The following is a 22,281-nucleotide window of genomic DNA, read 5'->3' on the forward strand; positions in this document are numbered from 1 at the left end:
AAATATGAAATTAGCATCACATGAAAGTACTTCAAAATATGAATCTAGTGATATAACATGCATAATACTTAATATAGATATAGTTAATATAATTATTAGTTAAAAACTTCCGAGTTTAATTTTACTTAAAAAGGAGCGCCCTATAATTTGGGACGAAGGGAGTACTTCTCATCTATACTCCTCTCTGTGTTTATGTCGCTAGCGTGTGGTTCTTGGATATGCAGTTTGGTACCTCGACAGTTTCTATATTTTTTATATAAAAAAAATCTCTTTCTTATAATATATTTGATGGTCTCCTTCGGTCTTCCCGGCGAATAAAGCAACTTCTCCTACAGTCTACAGAGAAGGAACATCACTTATACTCCAGGACAATTCAGAACCCACAAAGAAGAAGATTATATAAATGGCACTCTGCATAGATTCAATCGGTGTAGTATTCTTTTCTTCATATGTACAGCAAATTCTTTTCTATTCTCTGTCTGTCAAACATGATGTATTCATGTACACGAAGAATGAAAAATGTATATACTACTAGTAGTAGTATTTTTACAAGCAGATCAACTCAGGGAGGGAACCAAGATTCTGCTAACTGCAAAGTTGGTTGCAGAGTTGGTTGATCTTATCTTGCGTGGCATCCGCTATAAGGTAGCTCCGGTGTACGTTTGTGCCTTCACATGTCAAGTTTAATGTATTCGCTTGTTGCATTACCTGCAAAGGGGAACAATTTGGTCATACCATGAACTGTCAAGAGATATGTCCTTCATAGCCATTTTCAGAATCTAGCCAAAGCAATTTCGATGCAATTAAATGCTTCAGATTTCAACAATTCAGATTCCAACAATTTAGTTGAGCTTCGATTAGATACCAAAAACTGTAGTATTATGCAGGAGCAATAGTCTATTACTCAGCAAGAACAACACATTTCTTGTCTACATTATACTTCAAATTTCTTTAGCTTGTTTCTATTCATTCTTTGCTGATGGCACTATCACTTAAAAAGGTAAACAAATAATGATATTTGAACTGTCTTACCGTGCAATATGTTGGTGATGAGTTGCATTTCCATCTTTTCGTAGGAACACAGCTGAGATAGTGACACCAAGAGCAGTGGTCGTTTGCATTATATCCTCGGAGAAGCAGTACTATAGCCACTGTAAATCTGTCAAGTTCAAAATTGGGAGATTTCATCAAGGGAGGAAACATGGGTAAAATACATTGCCACTATTCATTAGAGCCCAAAGAGGAAGGTCAGTGGACTAACCCGACAATTAGCATAATGGCAGCAGCTAACCACAGTATATATTGGTATGTCTTGTGCTTGCGTTTCACAGGAGCAGGTTGTTGTCCAGGTGCTACTCTTCTCTGATTAATCCATGCAAACTGTGGACGAATAAACATAACAAATCCAAGAAGGAACCCGGATATAAGGCCCCCAATGTGCGCAAAGTTATCTACCCTGGGAAGTATCCCAAGAGCCAAATTCACCACAATTACAAACACTAGTGTTAGTAGTGCTGCCACCTGACAAATGAGAAAAAAATCACACAATATAATTCAATAGGAATTTAGAATGGAAAGAAAAGCTAATGAATTGGTGATGTAGCAGTAGTTGTTTCTACAATCAAAAAACAGACCTTGTTTGCATAGAGCGACCAATTCGTTATGAGTTCAGAAAGCATGGACCCAATCAATCCAAACAAAGCACCAGAGGCACCAACAGAGATACTTGATCGGATGAAGAGGGCAGACATCAAGCTCCCACCAAGACCAGAGATGAGATAAACCAGACCAATCCTCACTGCATAACATAGAGAAAATCAGACTTCAGAAAGTTGTCTACGCTGTGAAACTACATATTCCGTATTCATTTTACCACTACACCATTACTTCAATGAACATTGATTCATATTCACAGAAGTTATTGCACATAATTAACATGTATTGTACCTACATTCCTATTACAGTTCAAGGCATCGACTCCTCTTGTATTCTACCAATGCAAGCAAGACAGTAAAAGGTATGATATTATACTCCCAATCCTTACTTGAACAGGAAGTCGTCTTACTCATTAAATGTCTGAGGATTTATATACAATGTATTAGTGTGCATCCATCAAATAGAATTACATTTATAACAAATTGTACAAAAGAAGCTAATTAGCCATTATCCAAGCAAGGTCATGGCTGAATAGTTGGCTTGTCTGGGACGTAAAGTTCAGATGAAATATGCAAAGTTAACTTACCAAACCCAAACTCTTGTTCAAGTCGAATGCCGATAAATAGAAGGCATAGCATATTGATGAGCAAATGAACAACTCCAGCATGAAGCCAGATGCATGTAATTAGACGCCATCCTTGGTGACCATGGACAACCTTAGTTACATCTAGAGCTCCCATCTTCAGTAACCTGGTAGTAAGATGAAAGCATTTTTATCATCTTGAATTCAATATGCATAGTAAAATAGTACTATTGTCTTAGCTCCTTTTGCCCCCATCTCCCTTTTTTTCCCTCAAGTTTTGTGTTGGAAAAATAACACTGACTCAGTTCATTGTACCTCTAAGCAAACATCTGCTTCTTACCAACAAAAATAAAAGTACCGGCTCGTCCTACAATCCTTAATCTTTTTTTTTGCGGGGACTACAATCCTTAATCTAAACAAGACAAAACTCTAAGTTTGAAGTGGTAACCCTTTCCAGCTTAATAATAATAAAAATGGAGCCACGGATCATGTTCACCGAACAAGGTACTTCCAATTCCAATAGTTGACTTTGCAAATCCAAAATATTATCGTAAAATATCCACCGTGCAGTAAGATGAGCAATCAGAGATTTGAAAAGAAGAAGTTTTCAATCTTTCTTCGGGGTTCAACAACTCTCCAACTGCCACCATGAGTACAAAGAATAGACTGAATCAATACAGTAGTAATCAAAGAAAAACCAAACCAAGTCTAATTAATGGTTTCGTTTAGACAATCCTACATTTGAATTGGGAAACCAGTTGGCAGCTTGCATATTTTTTATGTTCTTTTAATAAAGCAAATTTTTATTTTTGAGCTGTCAGTTTCATATTGTGATATCACCCAAAGTCAAGTTGCAAGGAGCTTAACTCTCTAGTTAAAGAAATAAAAACGTATGTTACAAATCTCACCTAGAGTAGTTGCTAACCTTTATGGATGAAGTAATTACAGAAATGTAATGAATGTTTTGTAAACAAAAGACAGTAGGTTGTTCATGGTGCAAATAAAAAAAGGAATTGAAAGAACAGTTGCAGACTCTTCATTGCATTGCACAGTAGACACGAAGTACGTTGAGACCAACCCTATTGAAGTGGAGTACATAAACAGAAGGCTTTCTTAAATGCAATGCATTGCATTGGTAACTGACGAGAGAATGGATGAGCAGAGTTGAGAAATGGCTCATTTTTTATCCATTGTTCGTTGTCTATAGCCAATTGAAGCATTGGTTGACCCTTACAAACAAATTATTTAGATAATGAGATGCATAACAGAATACTACTACCATGTTTGGAGTCAGGTTCCTAATTGCAACCAGCCAACCAACCAAATGAAGTGGATGTATTGAAATTAGCAGGCAGATATGAAAAGCAGAAGAAAAATAAAATCTTGGTTGGAGTAGATAAGAGTTTGCTCTGCATCTGTAATTGGTGATTGTATCTACTCTAGAAAGTAAAGAATGGATGGTGTACGTAGCTAGGTACATTAACATTAAGCAGCTATACGTCGTTTATTGAACAAGAAAGATCATTATCTAAAAATTAAGCAAGAAAGAAAGAAAGGGGGGCGGAGGGATTGAAGGCGATCGACGTACGTGGCGGAGGAAGGGCCGAGGAGGGGATTCTCCTTGAGCGGCTGGAAGGCGAAGCGGCCGAGGAAGCCGGCGGCGCAGTCCCCGGAGTTGCGGCGGGGGCAATCGTTGACATACATGGAGACGAGGAAGACGACGACGCAGGAGAGGGCGATGGCGGCGACGATCCAGGGCGTCCATCGGCGGTAGTAGGGGCGCGCCCTGAGACTTCCCGGCCGGTGAGGGTGCACCGGCGGTGGCCTAGGCCTCTCCACGCGGACGTCCAGGTTGGCGGCGGGAGACGGCTTCATGGGACTTGGAGACAGACAGACGGAATATGGAAATGGAATGAGGATTGGAGTTGAGAATGGAAGAGACGGCGGTTGATGAATGAATTGGAGTTTGCTTGCCAGCGAGAGAGGAGAAGAAGAAAGAATCAGCAGCCACCGCGTTTAATTTCTACTACTCCAGTACTACAAGTTGTAGTATATTGTAGTAGTATTGGTTTGGTAAGCAAGGAGAAGAAACAAGTAGGTGTATTACTCCATGTCAGAGGAAATTCGCAGAAGAAGAAAAGAAAACCTCTGACGGAAAGGCCGGCGCGAGGGTTCAGATTACTCCTTTTTACTTGTGTGCGGTGCACCCAATCAGAATCAGCCAACAACAACTTGCTTACCGCCTACTACGTGTTGAGGAAGGAAGGAAGGAACGCGCAAAATTAACCAAATGAAGAAACGCGTTTCGTTTCTTGTTGGTGTTGTTGGCCAACCTCGATCTCTTCTATACGCCTCCATCGCGCCTTGTATAATTCTACTACCGCCAATTAAATTCGAAGCCACCTACCGTGATGAGAACGAGAGAGCGACTTTATTTTTTAACGGAATTGCTAGAAAACTTGCTACTGTCAAATTTTCAGCCCTTAGATCCGCTTCAAGATTCGTGCGTGCAACAAGATAAAAAACAGCATATAATGTGTCGTGGACAGGAATCGATCCTTGGCCTTGCTCATACATATGGCAGCATTCAAACCACTAAGCCAGCACAACTTCATGTTTCTTAATCTACTTATATAGCATTTACACTCTAGTTACATAGTGTCACGCCCCGAACTAGTACCGACCGGAACTAGCCCGTGACGCTCCAAATTAACCTGTTAATCGATACCAGTATCAGGAAACAGTGCTGGTATCACAGGAAGACAGAATATCACAGCAACAGAGGTCTCTTTATTATAGAGTAGGAGTACAGTCATGTTGGGCTGCGGACAGATCCCGAGCTCACAACTGCATTACAAAAGGGAAGCGGAAGCCAAGACTTGGGCCAAACAACACAGGCGCGACTTGGGAACTAGGCCGAAACCCTAAATCTCATCGTAGCCGGCTTGCTCCTGGAAAAACTCCTCATCAGCAGGATCCGCTTCATCTTCTTCAGCAACTGGGGGGGGATTATTTATATAGAGCAAGGGTGAGTACGGGAGTACTCAGCAAGCCATGGGAAATAAGTGTTTAATGCAGGCTTCAAGGAAAGGCTGTTGTTTTTGCAATTGATTTTATTTGAACTCTTTTCTGAAAACAACTAAGTGAGTGCTTTTCAAACGACACGGTTGAGATAGTGCGTCTCGTCCGGTCGGAGTATGTGCAATGTATCAGTCTTTAAAATTGATCAAGATTGGCACCCGGCCAACAGCTTTCAAACGGCCACCCGGGCCAACAACTTTCAAACGGCCACCCGGGCCAACAACTTTCAAACGGCCACCTGGGCCTAGCTGATCCCATCAGCTGCAGATTTTCCAAACATCGATCCCCTTTCCACAACAGCAATTTCACAAACAGTAGGCAAACAAAACTACGCTAGGAATCACCTCACATCCACCCATGACCGTGGGCACGGCTGTTCGAACAGTTTGTTAACCTCTGCAGAGGGGGTACACTTTACCTACACGACATTACTAACCCGGATCACCCAGCCCGTGGGGATCAGCCACGTCGGGAGACCTCCAAGCTTTCATGTCAAGGCATTTCGAAAGCCGACACAGGTTTACCATATGCCGACGAGAGGGGTCCCAGACCAACAACAGGTTAGGTCCCAGACTATACTGTGCCAGGAAGCCCAAGGGTCCTCCCCGACACCACCCCGGCGAATCCACATGTCTCTCGGCATCAAGGCTCCCCTGATAAGCTAGTTACTCAGCCAGGGGTGTCCCATTCCACCCATGTGGTCATACTTGTCTTATATTCGGATGAAATTCCAAGGAAACGGTCCTTAAGTGCAAGAGCGGGAAACCGTACACCCGGTACGTTCCTCGGTCCGCGGTTTTGGAAAATTCATTTAGTTCGTAAGCACCGACCCAGGTGTCGGGTTTTCCAAGTCTTTTGTAAAACCCAAGTTTTACCCAAGATGTTTTTTAGATTTTAAGTTTGAAGGCGACCGTCGATACTCGTGTAGAGTGCACGATTTCCGAGGCGCAACTGGGTGGTTACAAGGAAACATGGTATAACAATTAACAGAGGAAGGATCAAATGCAACAAGCTAGGTAGGTCCGCCAATCTGCCTTGCAGACGGGACAAACAGATTAAGTGCGATCCTATCAATGCATAATATTTTTCAAGCAACATAATTAAATTCAAATATAGGCTCAAGATGTTTAAAGGTGGCTTGCCTTGCTCGAGATTTGGAGCTTGATCCTCGAAATCCTCGCACTGCGGGTCTTCGGGCTCCGAAACTACGCGCAAAACGGGACAACTCAACAAACGGCGAAAATAAGGCCCTATTAATGACCTCTAAGCGTGCCATTAGATAGATCTCGAGATTTGAGGAATTTTGGAAGTTGAACGGAGTCAAACGGATTTACGGTTGGGAAGATATTGAATTTCTAAGATTATTGGATTTTTGGTCTAAAGGAAAAAGGATTTATTTAAATCCTTTTTGAAAAAGAAAAGAAAAGAAAAGAAGGAGAGGGAAAATTAGACTTCCCTCGGGCGGCGAGGGCGCGGCCCGAGAGAAAAGAGGCGGCTCGGCCGAGCTAAATGGGCCGGCCGGCCCAAAAGGCGGCCCAAAGCGCGCGCGCTGGCGGGGAGGGGAGAGAGAGCCGGTGGGCCGGGTCCATCCTGCGTGGTCCCGGGTGGGACCCGCTTGTCGGCGACTCGGCTCACCGTGCGGAGCGAACACGCGGCGCGCGCTAGGGTTCGGGGAGGGAGACGCGGTGCACGCGCGCGGTTCGCGGAGGATGCGGTGCGGCGGGCCCACGCGCAGCCTCACGGCTCACCGCGGACCATGCGCACGGGGGGGAAAAGGGAGGGAGCGGCTGGCCGGGTCAGCCGATCCGGTCGCGGCCGAGGTGGCGCTGACGTGGCGCCTACGTGGCAGCCACGCGGGCCGGCGGGAGGTAGACGACGACGCCGGCCGGAACGGACGGCGGACGACAGCAGCGAGCGGCGGAGCGAACCACGGCGATACAGGCGAAAGCGAGCACACCGGGTGGTTGCACGAGACGAGGGGAGATGAGCCAACGGCTCGGATTCGCCGGAGGGAGTGCGTCGGCGGCGGATTGCGGCGGCGGCAACCGGCGGGGAGGGAAGAGGGAAACGGCGACGAGGTCACGAGGGGCCGATTCCTGGCGGCGAGAGCATCTACGCGGCTACGGGAATCCGTCCCTTGTGCCGGATTAGGAGGAAACGCATCGAGGGAGGCCGGCGACGAGAGGCGCTTCCGAGCTCGGGCGGCGACGGCGGCGAGCACACGGCGAGCGACGGCAGCAGTCGGGGCGGCGCCGGCTAGCTACGGGGAGGCTACTCGTGCTACTACCCGAGTCTAAGGGGAGGAGATGGAACGAGGAGGGAGAACGGGGAGATGCGCTACCGTGCGGGACGGGGGGCAGTGACGATGGGCCGACGGCACGGGAGTGATCTCTTCGGCCTCGGGCCGGGGAAGAGGAAGAAGAGGGCACGCCCAGAGTCCCCTTCCGCGTCCTTGCTCGTGCCGGCTCCTCTGACACGCGCAACGATGAACGGCGACGGCAAACAGAGCACGGGAGGCGGTGGCAATGGAGTGGAGGCGAGAGACGAAAACGAGGGAGATTGGAGGAGGGAGGAGCTTGGGTTTATAGGGGCGACAGTGTCGGTTTGGGAGAGGGGAACCGACATTGGACGGTCAAGCCGGCGAGCTGGCGCCCGGCTAGCGGCCAACACGACGACAGGAGGTGACGCCGGCGAGAGGGAAACGGGAGGAAAGGAAGGGAGAAAGGGAGCTTGTCCCTTGCCACTTTGGGAAAAGGAGGAGGGAGCGGGGGTGACGTGGCAGAGGGAGGAGGGGCTCTGCCTCCGTCCCTTGGAAGCTAGCGCGCGGAGTGGCGGGGTCGGGTTGATGACGACGGCGATGACGGTGGGGCGGTTTGGAGCGGGGCGACGACACGGGCGGCAGGCGCGGGCAGGCGTGGCAGAGGCTGACGGCGGCGGCGACCAGGCGGTCGGCCACCACGGCGCGCGCGCGCGGGAAGCAACGGGCGGCGCGGCGATTTGAGCGGCGCGGCTTGGGCACGCGTGCTGGCTCGCGGGGCCGAGCAGCTGCGCGGCAGGGCAGCGGGGCCGGGCGGCGCAGACGGCGCAGGCGCGGCACGGGCGGCGTCCACGCGGGCGCGCGCACGCGAACAACGGCGCGCGGGAAGCGGCAGCGAGGGAGCGGAGAGGGAGGGCTCGGCTCCGCGCGGCTCACGCGCACGCGCGCGCGGCGCGCGGACAGAGCGGAGAAGAGGGAGAGAGAGAACGAGAGAGAGAGAGAGAGAGCCGGGGAGGGAGGGGGAGATGGGCCGAGAGAAATTCGGCCCATCGAACCCGAGGGAGGCAAAATAGACTTTTGCGGAGGAATTGATTTGGGAAGGATTTGGATTCGGGATTGAACTCGGCGATAGATCGGGGATTTGAGATCTGAGATGGCACGGACACTAGACAACAAGCAAAGAAACAAATTTCGCAATTAGGGTTTTTAAGAGATAATTTTCCCGCTAGGCGCCACGACAGAACGGGCGCTACACATAGTAGTTACACGCTTGTTATATATTAGTTATATAGTACTTATACCCTAGTTATATAGTAGTTACATGATAGTTAAAGGGTAGTTACATTTGTATAAAATTAGTATTTGTAATTTTTTTCAAGAGCATGTGTTTTACTTTTGAATTATTTTTCCATTATACATGTTGACCAATTTCTTACCGTTCAATCAACTTGGATGCTAAGATTAGTGGTTTGTACTTGTGTGTACCCATTTCAAAACTGTTGATGACAAATCATATGGTTAAAAATTTGAAAGTTTTGAGCCTCAAAAACTATCGACAGATTACTAGCTAGTTCCATTTTTTAACAACTCCAAGCATTTTAATTTCCTCGTTTTTCATTATCATATTTCTCAAACAACTAAGGTTGTGTTCTTTCCCATGGGTTCCCAACCCATCTCCTTTGTTTTCTGCGTGCACGCTTTTTAAACTGTTAAAACAGTACACATTTTACAAAAAAGTTTATAATAGGAGAGTTGCTTTAAAAAATCATATTAATCTATTTTTTAAGTTTTTTATAGCTAATACTTAATTAATCACGTGTTAATCTATCGCTCCGTTTTCCATGTGGAGGGGAGGGGTTCCCAATCCCTCCAAAACAAAAGAACACAGCCTAAATATGTTTCGTATAAAAACTTTATATATAAATATTTCTTCAAAAAAATCAAATAATTCCATTTTTAAAATTTATATTGGTTAATACTTAATAATTATAAGTTGTAAAAATATAATAAATTTATCTGTAAATATACGTATACCAATTAAAGTTTGATTTTTTTTGTTATAACTTGTAGAACTCGAATTTGAAGATACATGTTTGTTGAGTTACATATTACACATGAATCTATCTTGTTGCTTTTTAAAAAAACTTTTTATAACCATTCAGTTGATATGAAATAAATGGTTTGGTGTACATCAAAGTGATTAAAATTGTTTCCCAAAACATATTTGTAGTCTAGTTTCTTCCATGATTCCATGATTGCGGGTGTATGTGTTGACATGTACTACTACTCTACTTGCGATATACTATAAGGTTGAGTTATACCCAAACCGATTTTACCGTATGGTGAGTTCTATGAACGATAATTTCACGCTTTTCATTAGCATATTTTTCGAACTGCTAAACGATGTATTTCTATATACAAATTTTACATATTCTTTAAAAATTAATAATTTTTTTAAGCTTGTAATAATTAATGCTCCACTTATTATATACTAATTGTTGGTCTCGTGTCACGTGCCTCCAAAATCCACACTCAATTGCTGAATCGAACACACCCCTAGTCCGGGAGGGTTGTTGGGCTATGATTTTTAAGTGCCATGCGAAACTAACAAACTATTTATACATGATTAATTGAGTATTAATTATTACATACATAAAAATTATTTATTTTATTTATTTTAAAAAACTTATATATTGATTTTTATGGAAAATATTGTGTGCCTTGTATGATTTCTTTGTGATGTTTCACTCATTGGGACTTAATGTTCTATACAGTGGTTGTTGGTACTGCAGTTAGTATTTTCTGAATGTTGTATTTCTCTACAACATTTTATAAAATGAAATGAAACGTTTTAGTATGTAATGAAACATTGTTTTTACTCGGAGGTCGACCAGGAGGCCGCCACGCATGCTACCATTTCAGGGTACATCGCCTACTACACGGCCAACCCCGAGTCCTTGACACCTTCATGCAGAGGTCCTCAGAGGTGAAAGACTGATAGTCAAGCTACTAGAGAGAGATGGAAAAGAGAGGAGAGAGGAAGAGAGAGAAGGGGAAGAGAGGAGAGAGGGGGTTGGGCATGTGTGTCCCACCTACTAACTTAGCGAGTCAAGCGTGCTTAACCTGCTACGTTAATAGAAACCGCTTCCCAAATCATGGAAGGAGTCGGTTAACACCGGCTTTTGAAGACCAGGGAGAGTTTTGCAGCCAAGAGAGACAATGTAATCATGAGCAAGAGATAAAGGAAGTAAAATAGACTTACTCCAAACAAAGGCGGGCTTCATATCCGGGCCTCTCCACCCCATCTAGGATTGGAATAAGTTCACTTGGTGACCCTCAAAAGTGATCGAAATCTAATCCGTGACCCTAAACCACGAAATCAGATATCTTGACCCTCCAACTCTTAAAACCAGTGCAATTTAACTCCCTCGGTGATTTTGGAGAGCGGTTTCGCTGACGTGGTGCCTACGTAGCAGTATTGACTCGGTCTTCTTTCCACGTGGCGTTGACGTGGCGCTTAGGTGCCATTAGAAATAAAAAATATGTGTAGAACCCATTTGTCATTCACCAAAAGTATGGGTGGGACCCGCTGACATGTGGGGCCCACATAAATCATCCTCCCCTCTCTCTCTTCCTCTTCCCTTCGGCGAGCCGCGAGCATGGGGACGGGGGCCGGTGGCGGCGGCAGCGGCAGGATGTGCTTTCACAGACCCAAATCTGCCATGGAAGCCCAAAATCCCTGCTTCCACGCAACCGCTCGCGACACTCGACGGCAGCGCAGCAGCTGGAGGACAAGGAGGTTGCGCTAGCGAACGATGTGCTCCAGGCGGCGGTGACTACGATTATGTTCCCAGCGCGGCGACGCATCTAGAGCTCGGGCAAGCTAGCTGGCACCCAATCCACCGCGGAACAGATCCAGGGGCGACAAGGCCGGTTACCCGGATGAGCGGATCGAGCAGGAGGCGGCGGCGGCGGCGGCGGAGTGTGATGGGGCCGAGGCCGACGTTGTCGGATGGAAGGTGAAGAGGCACGCCGCCGGTGCCAGCGACGACGACGACGGGGGCGGTCACGGTCGCGGCCGCGATCCCGATGGCGCTGCCGATGATGACGCGGGATGGCTCCCCGGTGCTGTCCGGCGAGGAGCAGGTCATATCCTCCAGCTCGTCCCCTGAGCCCCCGCTCATGCTGCCGCAGGCGCCATCCGGCTCCGGCTCCGGCGGCGTCGCGTCCGGTGGCATGCGGGAGAACGCGCAGCTCGCACGGGAGCTCAGCCAGATGAGGAAGCTCTGCAACAACATACTCCTCCTCATGCCCAACAGTGCAAGTACGGCTCCACGCAGCAGCTCGACACCGCCAACGCCTCCTCCGCGCCATCCTCAACCTCATGCCTTCCTGCCCCGGCACGAAGCTCTTCGGCGTCTCCGTCGGCCGGAAGCGAATGCGGCACGACGGCGGCGACGGTGACAATGACCACACGGCGGCGGTGAAGGTGGAGCCGATGGACGGGCGGCCGCCCGCCGCCACTCCGGCCCTCGCCGCCCGCCGCGGGAGAGAGAGAGGGGGGAGCGGCGAGGAGGGAGAAGGAACTGGAGGGGGAGAGAGAGAAGGGACACGTGGGTCCTACAATTTCTTTCACGTGTCAATGACAAATGGGTCTCACACATATTTTTTAATTCTAAATGCCACCTACATGCCATGTTTAAAAGAGTCCTGGTCAATACCGCCACGTAGGCGCCACGTCAGTAAAACCGCTCTCCAAAACCGTCAAGGAAGTCAAATTGCACCGGTTTTAAAAGTTTGAGGGTTAAGATATCGGTTTCGTGGTTTAGAGTCACGGATTAGATTTCGATCACTTTTGAGGGTCACCAAGTGAACTTATTCCTCTAGGATTCCCGGAAGTTCTGGTCTATTAAGAAAGTTCATGAAGGCCCAATAACGCCATACCATATCACATGCAGTTTGGAGACCCGGCCCAACTCAATCCCAACATGGTGGCAAAGAAAGTAGTAAAGAAAGAAAAGGCAGCCTTCTAAGCACTGACCGCCCGGACGTACTGGTGGACCGTAGCTAGTGACTGCATTTTAATATTTTGCCATAAAGGCTGTGATTAGATCTAAACTTCAGTTCTTTTCTATCACATCAACCTATCGTACACACATAACTTTTCAGTTACATCATCTCCAATTTTAACCAAAATTCAAACTTTGATCCAACTAAACACAGCCAAAGTTAGTTACTGCATGATCGAATACGAAGGTTTAGCGTAGTAACTTAATTAGTCATCGTTAACATAACGGACAAGCTGCCTAGGTAGCTTACTCTACTTAGAAAAAGCATTTTTCAGACGTGAGGGTTTTTATTTTCGTAGGTGGATATGGCTCTCGGACCCAAATGACCGTCTACAAAAATGTAAACTGAGGTGAAACTCGCTGTCCGACCACTTAAGCGGTCCGCCTGTAAAAATACCATTTATTTTTGAAGGCGGACCTCTTACGTCCGCCTACGAAAATAGGCGTGGAATATAAATGGACCACTCATCACTTAGATTTTTTCTAAGTCCTCACCTATCCTCTCCCTCAACCGGCCTCTCTTCTCCCTCACCTCTCTCCATCAACCAGCCCTCACCTCTCCTCTCACTCAGTGACGGGCGTTCGGCGGCGGGGCCAGTAGGATCCGCGACGGCGAGGCGCGGGGTCGGTGGCAGCAACGGCGAGGCGACGCTCGGGGGCAGCGCACCCTCGGCGCGGCTCGCCTCCCCTCCCTCCCAGATCCAGCCAAAGGGGGGAGGGGGAGGCCAGTGGCCGGTGACGCGAGGCGGAAAACAGAGGAGGGAGGTCGGCGGCAGCGCTCCTACCTCCCAGATCCGGCTGTCGGCCCTCCTATCCCGGATCCAGAAGCGTCATGGGGGAGGGTGGCGACGGCGGCTGCATGCAGTGGCCAAGGTCAGAGGTCGTCGGCGACGCTCCCCCCTCCCCCCCTCCCCTCCACGGCGGCAGCGGGCTGGCGCGGTGAGCTCGTGGCGGCGCAACTCCCCTCCCCTCCCTCTCCCCTCCCAAAACCCTCATGATGGCATAGCTCGTGGTGGCGGTGGCCGGAGGGGAGGGCGGCCAAATATTTTTTACGCTGAAAATATTTTCACAGGTGGGTGGATTCAGCCGCCCGCAAAAATTATTGATTTTCGTAGGCGTTTGGTTGCGGACAGAAGTTATGGACGCCTGAAAAATACGTTTTAGCCGCCTATAAAACTGTTTTTTTTCCAGTAGTGTTACTTACGTATTCATCAATTAATCAATTCATTCCAATGCTTGAATAATAATACTACTGCATGTCCGTCCACCACTTATAGCTACTTAAAAAGTGGTGACAACAGTTTACGGATGAAACTAATTTTACGGGTGTCACCTGCATAGTAAAAGACCATCTAGCAAGGCAACTACTCCCACCGTTAAAAAAAAACCTAATACTAAATAAATATGACATAATAAATATGATATTACAGTACAACAAATTCGGATATATCTAAAATATGTCACATTTAGTAATAGGTTAGTTTTTTATGGGACGGAAGGAGTACTCTCTAAATTATCAAATTATCTTTATAAGCTGTGTTTAGATTCAGGGGTGAAAAGTTTTAGCGTGTCACATCGAATATACGGACACACATTTAAAGTATTAAACGTAGGCTAACAACGAAACAAATTACAGATTCCACTTGTAAACTACGAGGCGAATTTATTAAGCCTGATTAATCCATTATTAACAAATGTTTACTGTAGCACCACATTGTCAGATCATGGAGCAATTAGGCTTAAAAGATTCGTTTCACAATTTACACGCAATCTATGTAATTATTTTCTTTTTCATATATTTAATACTACATACATATGTCTAAACATTCGATATACCAAGATTAAAAAATTTTGCCAGAGGATTAAACAGGCCATAGATTGTGAAGCTTAGTAGGGGTATAATAGCCTTGAGATGCTAAAAAGTCAAAGTCAAACGCACGTGCGTGTGCTTGCCGATACAAAAGTCTACTGGTAGCACATCATCTGTATATGACTGTCTTGCGATTCAAGGAAAAGAAAATAAACTTTGTGTCTCATTTCAATGAACCTGAATTCGATGCGTGTACACCTGGCGATATTCTTCTCAAAAAAACAAGACCAGTGTCCAAACGATATGATTCCAAATCTCACGATATATAGGAAAAAGACCAAAATGAAAAAAAAAAATAACAAAGAGAGTGGGTGTGGGTCAGTGATAAGTCATCATACAAAACATGGTGTGAGGAGTCCAATTGAAGTCATTATTTTATTTTATCAAAAAAGAATACTACAAAGCACCTATAGTAGATTTTGGCAAATCTTATAATTACAACACAGTATTATTTTATTGCATACTAGCTCTTGTGCCATTAGTAACTGATAAGAAGACGGATAAAAAATATTTCTAAAATCTATTATATTATTAAGACAGCTCAAAAAGAAGGCACCACGTTCGCTGTAGAGGCTAAAAATTCCCACATTAATCGAAGAAAAAGAAAAAAAATCTACACCGCTAGATCATGACAGACTTATAGTTTAACCGTTGAGATTGATCGGAATAGTATAAGTAAGAAAGAGTACATGACAAATCCTACTCAAACTATGTAAAAAAAAAAACTATACAGCAAAATAAAAATTTTGTTCGGACTGTGATGGCCCAACCGGACAGAGGGTTGACAACGTTTCTTTTGTCCATGGAGAAACTTACCAAAAAAAAAAAAGGAAAATCAATCTGTTTCCATGGCACTTACCGCATACAACCAAAAAAGAGACCTGTCAGCTAACAATCAAACTCACTCAGCCAACCAATGCCTCCTTTCCTTGCACAGCAGCGCGTGATTTAATCAGCCACGCGCCCACACGATGTCATTGAAAGGCAAGTTTAATATGATCAAAATTTTGTTAAGTAAGAAGTTAAATTGTTTTGTTGGTTGTAGATTGAAAGATAAAAATATATTCCTAATTTTTCTTGCATTTGGAGATAATTTTATGGTTAAATAATACTATAAATATCAAATATTACATATGAGGTATAGAAATTATCAAGACATCAAGATCAAGGTCAGTATTTGGCAGCCTGTAATGTTCGATCATCAATTCTCGACCATATTCTATCTAAGAATTAATTCACATTTGCAGGGCTAAAAAAATACCACATTTAATCAAAAGAAAACAAACATATTACCAAGGGACGGCAAATAAGGCGGCATTCAACGACGGCTTGCAGGAATTTTAAAAAAATTATAAAAAAATCCTATCAATGATATGGATATTACCGGTGTAGTGAGATGACAAAGAAGAGAAGCAATGGGCAAGTGAGTGTGTGCAAACAAATGAGATAGGAGGCAGTTGCCACAGGAGGACATGCCAAGGGTGGTAAAGTAAATAAAAAATAATTATAAGAGTTCAAGTAGGATTACAATTTATAAATGAAAGAAATATCACAATGAGAAATATTTATTTTTGAAAAAAATAGTCCATACAGAACACAACAATAACAAATTATAATAAAGATGAGAGAAACAATAGACCCATAAAAAATTAGAGTGGTGTAGGTAGATGGGACATGTAAAAACTATAAATAAAACCTTAAATAGAATCTGAATGATAATTAAGAGGAGGGACGACGAGCAGGTCGTTAAGCAGCATGATCTCGACGATTGGAGGGATTTCTAGAAAGTAAAAAAAACCCCTCAATTATTATCATGTTCGATTTTCAAATCTCAACGATAATAAAAATGGGAGGCAGCAGGCGGGCCATAGAGAAGTATAGTAGCGGCGTTTGGTGAGACTTCTAAAAATTATAAAAATGAAACCCAACAATACAATGAACTCTAAAACCACAAGGTCAAATTTGTAGAGGTTTCAGGGAGGATGAATGAAAGCATTGGTAGATCGAGCAAGTAAATAAAGCGATGACAAAGAAATAAGGCGTAGTGATTAGCATGACTATTAAAAGCACCGGGGTGATAAAGTCGGTTTTTCAATGTTCTAACATAACGAGATAGTTATTTAACAAATTTTAAGTAAAATCATATGTAAAACATAGATAATTTTATATGGGTGTTAGCCGCGCAATTGCGCGGGCCACCCAGCTAGTTATTCTTCATTTAATATATAATCGATCACTCTGTATTTTTAAATTAAAAAATCACTTTGTTTGGGAAATAATCAGTATATATTTATTTATTTGTATATTCCATCGTAATCAAAGGCATTGGCGCGCAAACGACTTTGGGTGGGGGCGACGACCAATAAACAAGACGAGGTCGAGTTGAGTTGCGTCGCGTCTTCCTCCCCGCCGCCGCCTTCCTTGAACCTGTCTCCATTAACTCCTCCATGTCTCCATTGTCTCCCTCCACACTAACATCCACTATTATCGGATCGCAAGAATCCACAGCCCGGCCATGGCCGCCGCCGCGCCGCAGCTGGAGGAACTCGTCGACCTCGAGCCCTTCTCTCCGTCGCTCTTCCTCGACCTGCCCCCGACGCCGCACAGCGACGACCCCAACGATGACGATCTCATCCTCCCCTTCATCTCTCGCATGCTCATGGAGGACGACATCGACGACAAGTTCTTCTACCAGTTTCCCGACCACCCTGCTCTCCTCCACGCCCAGCAGCCCTACGCCCAAATCCTCGACGCCCCATCCGACGACACCACCACCAACTCCTCCGACGACTCCGCCTCCGCCACCACCAACAACACAACCAACTCCGCCGCCGCCGCCAACGCCTCCTGGCCCTACGACCCCATCGAGCTCTCTCAGCTGCTCCAATCCCCGCCCCACCCCGTCTCCGACAACCACGACGCCGACGTCGGCGACACCAGGAGCGCGCCGGAAGACGACAAAGACCTGAAACTTCTGTTCTCCGCCGCCGACAACATGGAGATGCTCAACATGGCGTTCCTCAAGGGCAGGGAGGAGGCCAACAAGTTGGTGCCCACCAACAACACCCTCTTCGCCGGCTTCGACGGCGCCTCGCTGCTCAAGACGGAGCCGGCGGTGGATGAGCCCACGTTAATGTTCGGACGAAGCGGCGGCAGCGGCAGGGGCCGGAAGAACAGGCACGGCGAGGAGGACGACCTGGAGGCGGAGACCGGCAGGAGCAGCAAGCTGATGGTGCCACCGCAAGAGGCCACCGCGGCCGCCAGCGAGATGTTCGACGAAATAATGTTCAACTGGTACGAGGTGATCATGAAAGGGATGGAGGAGCTGCGCGTCGCCATGGACAGCGAGGCCGAGAAGAAGGCCCGGAACGGCGGCGGGGCCGGCCGGAGGGCGGCGCGCGCAAAGGCGGCGGTGGTCGACCTACACACCCTGCTCATCCACTGCGCGCAGGCGGTGGCGACGAGCGACCGGCGGAGCGCCACCGAGCTGCTGAAGCAGATCAAGCAGAACTCGTCGGCGAGAGGGGACGCGACGCAGAGGCTGGCGTGCTGCTTCGCCGAGGGGCTGGAGGCGCGGCTCGCCGGCACGGGGAGCCAGGTGTACAAGTCGCTCGTTGCGAAGTGCACGTCGACGGTGGACTTCCTCAAGGCGTACAAGCTGTTCGCGGCGGCCTGCTGCATCAAGAAGGTGAGCTTCATCTTCTCCAACAAGACCATCCTGGACGCCGTGGCGGGGAAGCGCAAGCTGCACATCGTGGACTACGGCCTCAGCTACGGATTCCAGTGGCCAGGTCTGTTCAAGTGTCTGTCGGAGAGGGAAGGCGGGCCGCCGGAGGTGAGGATTACGGGCATCGACTTCCCGCAGCCGGGGTTCCGGCCAGCCGACCAGATCGAGGAGACAGGCCGGCGGCTGAGCAACTGCGCGCGCCAATTCGGCGTGCCATTCAGGTTCCAAGCCATTGCTGCAAAGTGGGAGACGGTCCGCCGCGAGGACCTCCACCTCGACCGAGAAGAAGAAGAAGAAGAAGAAGAAGAGGTGCTCGTGGTGAACTGCCTCCACTTCTTGAACGCCCTGCAGGACGAGAGCGTGGTTGTGGACAGCCCGAGCCCCAGAGACATGGTGCTCAACAACATCCGCGACATGAGGCCTCACGTGTTCGTCCAGTGCGTCGTCAATGGCGCGTACGGCGCGCCCTTCTTCCTGACGCGCTTCAGGGAGACGCTCTTCTTCTACTCGTCGCAGTTCGACATGCTGGACGCCACCATCCCGCGCGACAACGACGAGCGGCTGCTCATCGAGCGGGACATATTGGGGCGCTGGGCCCTCAACGTCATCGCCTGCGAGGGCGCAGACAGGGTGGATCGCCCGGAGACGTACAAGCAGTGGCTGGTGCGCAACCACCGGGCCGGCCTCACGCAGCTGCCATTGCAGCCTCAGGTGGTTGAGCTTGTGAGAGACAAGGTCAAAAAACTCTATCACAAAGACTTCGTCATCGACGTCGATCACAATTGGCTGCTGCAGGGATGGAAGGGGCGGATACTGTACGCCATGTCCACATGGGTAGCTGATCGTGATCACAAATCCCTCTTTTAGTTCAAGATTTAATTATCTGCTTCAATTACTTACAAATTGAGAACTAGATATATACTCCTACATGATATAATATCTTCATTTGCAATGTAGAGCTAGCTACATAAGATTTTGATATATATATATATATATATATATATATATATATATATATATATATATTTCCAGCATAAATAAATTGAGAACTTCATTTTTTTTTTTGCTACTATAGTTTAGGCCTGTGTGCTCTTCTGTTTGCTGACAATCTACTATAGTGTTTTCACTATTGTCGTGTTTGATGATATGTTCTCTTTGTCATGTTTAATTCACTTCCTTTTGTGTACGCAAATTCTTGATACTTCCCTTCTTTCAAAAAAAATCTTGATACTTCCATTTCCCTGGCAAAAGTATAACAGTTGCATGATTGAGCAGTGCAGTTTGTTCACCAATTATTCAAAGTGTTTGAGGTGTGTATCGCTGTCTTACTTTCTAATATTAATGGTTTGTGGGCCAGTACAACTCTTGTGTTTGTATGGATTCACTCATAAAGTTGTGATATATGTTCCAAAAAAATCAGTTTCAAATCTGACAACAGTTAAACAGCGATACTGATTAACAAAAAAAGGGTGGGCGGTGGGGTATTCAATGTATATATCTGCATGCTGTCCGCAAAATAAAAGATGTCATACATTTCCCGATGTTTCCCACAGTTTCATTTTGACAGGCAGTTCTTGCTGGATATCCTTGTATTTGAGTCAGACAAGTACATCAAAAAGAGGTTACCAGATTGAAGACATGTTAATTTTCTGTAAATATTGTTGAGAGTTGATCACTGGGACCTGCTCTGTGATATACTCCTATTTATGTGAAATTGACATTGATGATTCCAAAATAAAAATGGCTGCTTAGTTTGCAATATAATAGATAGATCTTTTCTTTTGACAGGATGTTATTAAATCTTGATGGTTTTTTTTTTTTGAACTAGGAGAGCATATTAAATCTTGATGGTACCTGAGAAAAAGTCCACTAAACTAGTTACAAATATTCAAATTTGTTGTATGATAGTCAATTGTTGGTCAATAGCTTCATCTGTTAGGCTGCGTTCGTTCCTTGGGCACGGTTAATTAAGTATTTTAACATAACCTTTGAGGAACATTGGGCCAAAGGTTCCCTGCAAATTTCTATACGTGTTTCCTTACAAATTCTAGTACTTTACATATTCCTGGGTTGTGTTTTCTTTGATTACTGGCAGGTTTGAAATACTGCTAGTTTGGTTTATCATGCATTCCATGTGCTGAGATAGTTTGATAATTACAGACTGATGTAGTAGGTGCAGTTTTATCTGTCTTTTGCATTTCAGAAGCATAGAACTGTTTTTTTTCTTATATATACTGGGGCTAATTTTACTAAACAGGTATTTGGTCTAGTAATTTCACGCTGCAACACTAAACAAGCTTGTATAGCTGTGTTTCAGATAGAAGTTTGTGAAAAGATTAGCAATTTGTTGGAGAAGTTAGGTACAATATCAATTTTAAGCTAGTAGAGTTAGGGGGTGTTTAGATCCCACCCAAAAATTTTACACCCTGTCACATCGAATGTTTGAACACCTGCATGAAGTATTAAATATATATAGGCTAAAAAAATAACTAATTGCACAGATTGCGACTAATTTGCGAGACGAATCTTTTAAGCCTAATTACTCCATGATTTGACAATGTTGTGCTACAGTAAATATTTGCTAATGACGGATTAATTGGGCTTAATAAATTCGTCTCGCAGTTTACTGACGGATTCTGTAATTAGTTTTTTTATTAGTGCCCAAACACCCCATGCGACATCCTATATAATATCCGATGTGACACGCCAAAACTTTACACCCTGGATCTAAACACCCCCCCTATATTCTGTAAAAAGGGATGTGCATTTCATTCATCTTTCTGACATGTTAGGTAGGAGTAATTCAGTAACAAGATAGCAGTTAGAGAATCTCCAACAACCTTTCTAAAATAGACTCTCCGAACATCCATATAGCCAGCTAGCTATCCTGTCGGGTCCCAAAACTAACAACTTGGATCCGACTGAGATTAATGTATCAATCCCTGGATCAGTAAAAATCGATACATACAATATAACTGGTTCTTCATTGCATACGTTAAAGTCTTACAATACTAAGGGTTTTACAATAATAGGTATTCACCCATCTAATTAGTACACAGCGGAAGTTTCTATACATTCTGACTAGTGAGGTATAACCTTTAGGGATTTTCTAAGTTATCAGGGTCTTTGTAGTAATAGTCATAAGGGTCCTCCTCTTGACCCAGATATGAAAAAGGAGGTTATAAGAGCAAGGATGAGTATTCACAATACTCAGCAAGTTATCACGGAAATATGTTATGCATTGACATATAATAGGGTTCTTTGCAAAAAGCAGTATTGGACAATCTGGAAAAGCAGAATTTATAAAACATATAACCTTTAGATTTCCAACCAGGGTACCATATGAGTCCCGGTACTCAACTCCATGAGTACGTGTCATGCCCCGAACCAGTCCCGACCGGAACTAGCCCGTGACGCTCCAAATTAACCTGTTAATCGATACCAGTCCCAGGAAACAGTGCTGGTATCACAGGGAGACAGAATATCACAGCAACAGAGGTCTCTTTATTATAGAGTAGAGGTATAGTCATGTTGGGCTGTGGACAGATCCCGAGCTCACAACTGCATTACATAAGGGAAACGGAAGCCAGGACTTGGACCAACCAACACAGGCGCGACTTGGGAACTAGGCCGAAACCCTAAAACTCATCGTAGCCGGCTTGCTCCTGGAAGAACTCCTCATCAGCAGGATCCGCTTCATCTTCTTCAGCAACTGAGGGGGGGGGATATTTATATAGAGCAAGGGTGAGTACGGGAATACTCAGCAAGCCATGAGAAATAAGTGTTTAATGCAGGCTTCAAGGAAAGGCTGTTGTTTTTGCAATTGTTTTTATTTGAACTCCTTTTTGTAAACAACTAAGTGAGTGCTTCTCAAACGACACGGATGAGACAGTGCGTCTCGTCCAGTCGGAGTATGTGCAATGTATCAGTCTTTAGAAATGACATAAGATCGGCACCCGGCCAATAGCTTTTCAAACAGCCACCCGGGCCAACAACTTTCAAACGGCCACCCGGGCCTAGCTGATCCCATCAGCTGCA

At 45.8% G+C, this 22,281-nt stretch overlaps 2 protein-coding genes across 2 annotated transcripts; one reads left to right on the forward strand and one right to left on the reverse strand.

The window, feature by feature from the left end:
- Positions 1-395: 395 nt before the first annotated feature.
- Positions 396-4,267, reverse strand: LOC4351216 (RHOMBOID-like protein 2). Its single transcript, XM_015759773.3, has 6 exons — positions 3,828-4,267; positions 2,243-2,406; positions 1,635-1,798; positions 1,262-1,521; positions 1,033-1,159; positions 396-708 (listed from the first exon to the last, which is right to left on the reverse strand). Exons 1-6 carry the CDS (start codon positions 4,112-4,114, stop codon positions 586-588), a joined length of 1,125 nt encoding a protein of 374 aa, XP_015615259.1. The 5' UTR covers positions 4,115-4,267; the 3' UTR covers positions 396-585.
- A 12,717-nt stretch (positions 4,268-16,984) lies between these two features.
- On the forward strand, positions 16,985-19,435 carry LOC4351217 (scarecrow-like protein 34). The gene has a single exon (XM_015762414.3). It carries the CDS (start codon positions 17,032-17,034, stop codon positions 19,108-19,110), a length of 2,079 nt encoding a protein of 692 aa, XP_015617900.1. The 5' UTR covers positions 16,985-17,031; the 3' UTR covers positions 19,111-19,435.
- The last annotated feature ends 2,846 nt before the right edge of the window (positions 19,436-22,281 follow it).

The sequence above is a fragment of the Oryza sativa genome, chromosome 11 (genome assembly GCF_034140825.1).
Source record: "Oryza sativa Japonica Group chromosome 11, ASM3414082v1".
Taxonomy (NCBI): Eukaryota; Viridiplantae; Streptophyta; class Magnoliopsida; order Poales; family Poaceae; genus Oryza; species Oryza sativa.

Bases quoted from the DNA above. Each gene is read 5' to 3' on its own strand.
- LOC4351216 (XM_015759773.3), bottom strand. From the start codon at position 4,114: ATGAAGCCGTCTCCCGCCGCCAACCTGGACGTCCGCGTGGAGAGGCCT. The intron at 1,522-1,634 runs GTCTGTTTTTTG...CTCATTTGTCAG, and splicing joins GGTCGCTCTATGCAAACAAG to GTGGCAGCACTACTAACACT. The intron at 709-1,032 runs GTAAGACAGTTC...TCCCCTTTGCAG, and splicing joins CATCACCAACATATTGCACG to GTAATGCAACAAGCGAATAC.
- LOC4351217 (XM_015762414.3), top strand. From the start codon at position 17,032: ATGGCCGCCGCCGCGCCGCAGCTGGAGGAACTCGTCGACCTCGAGCCC.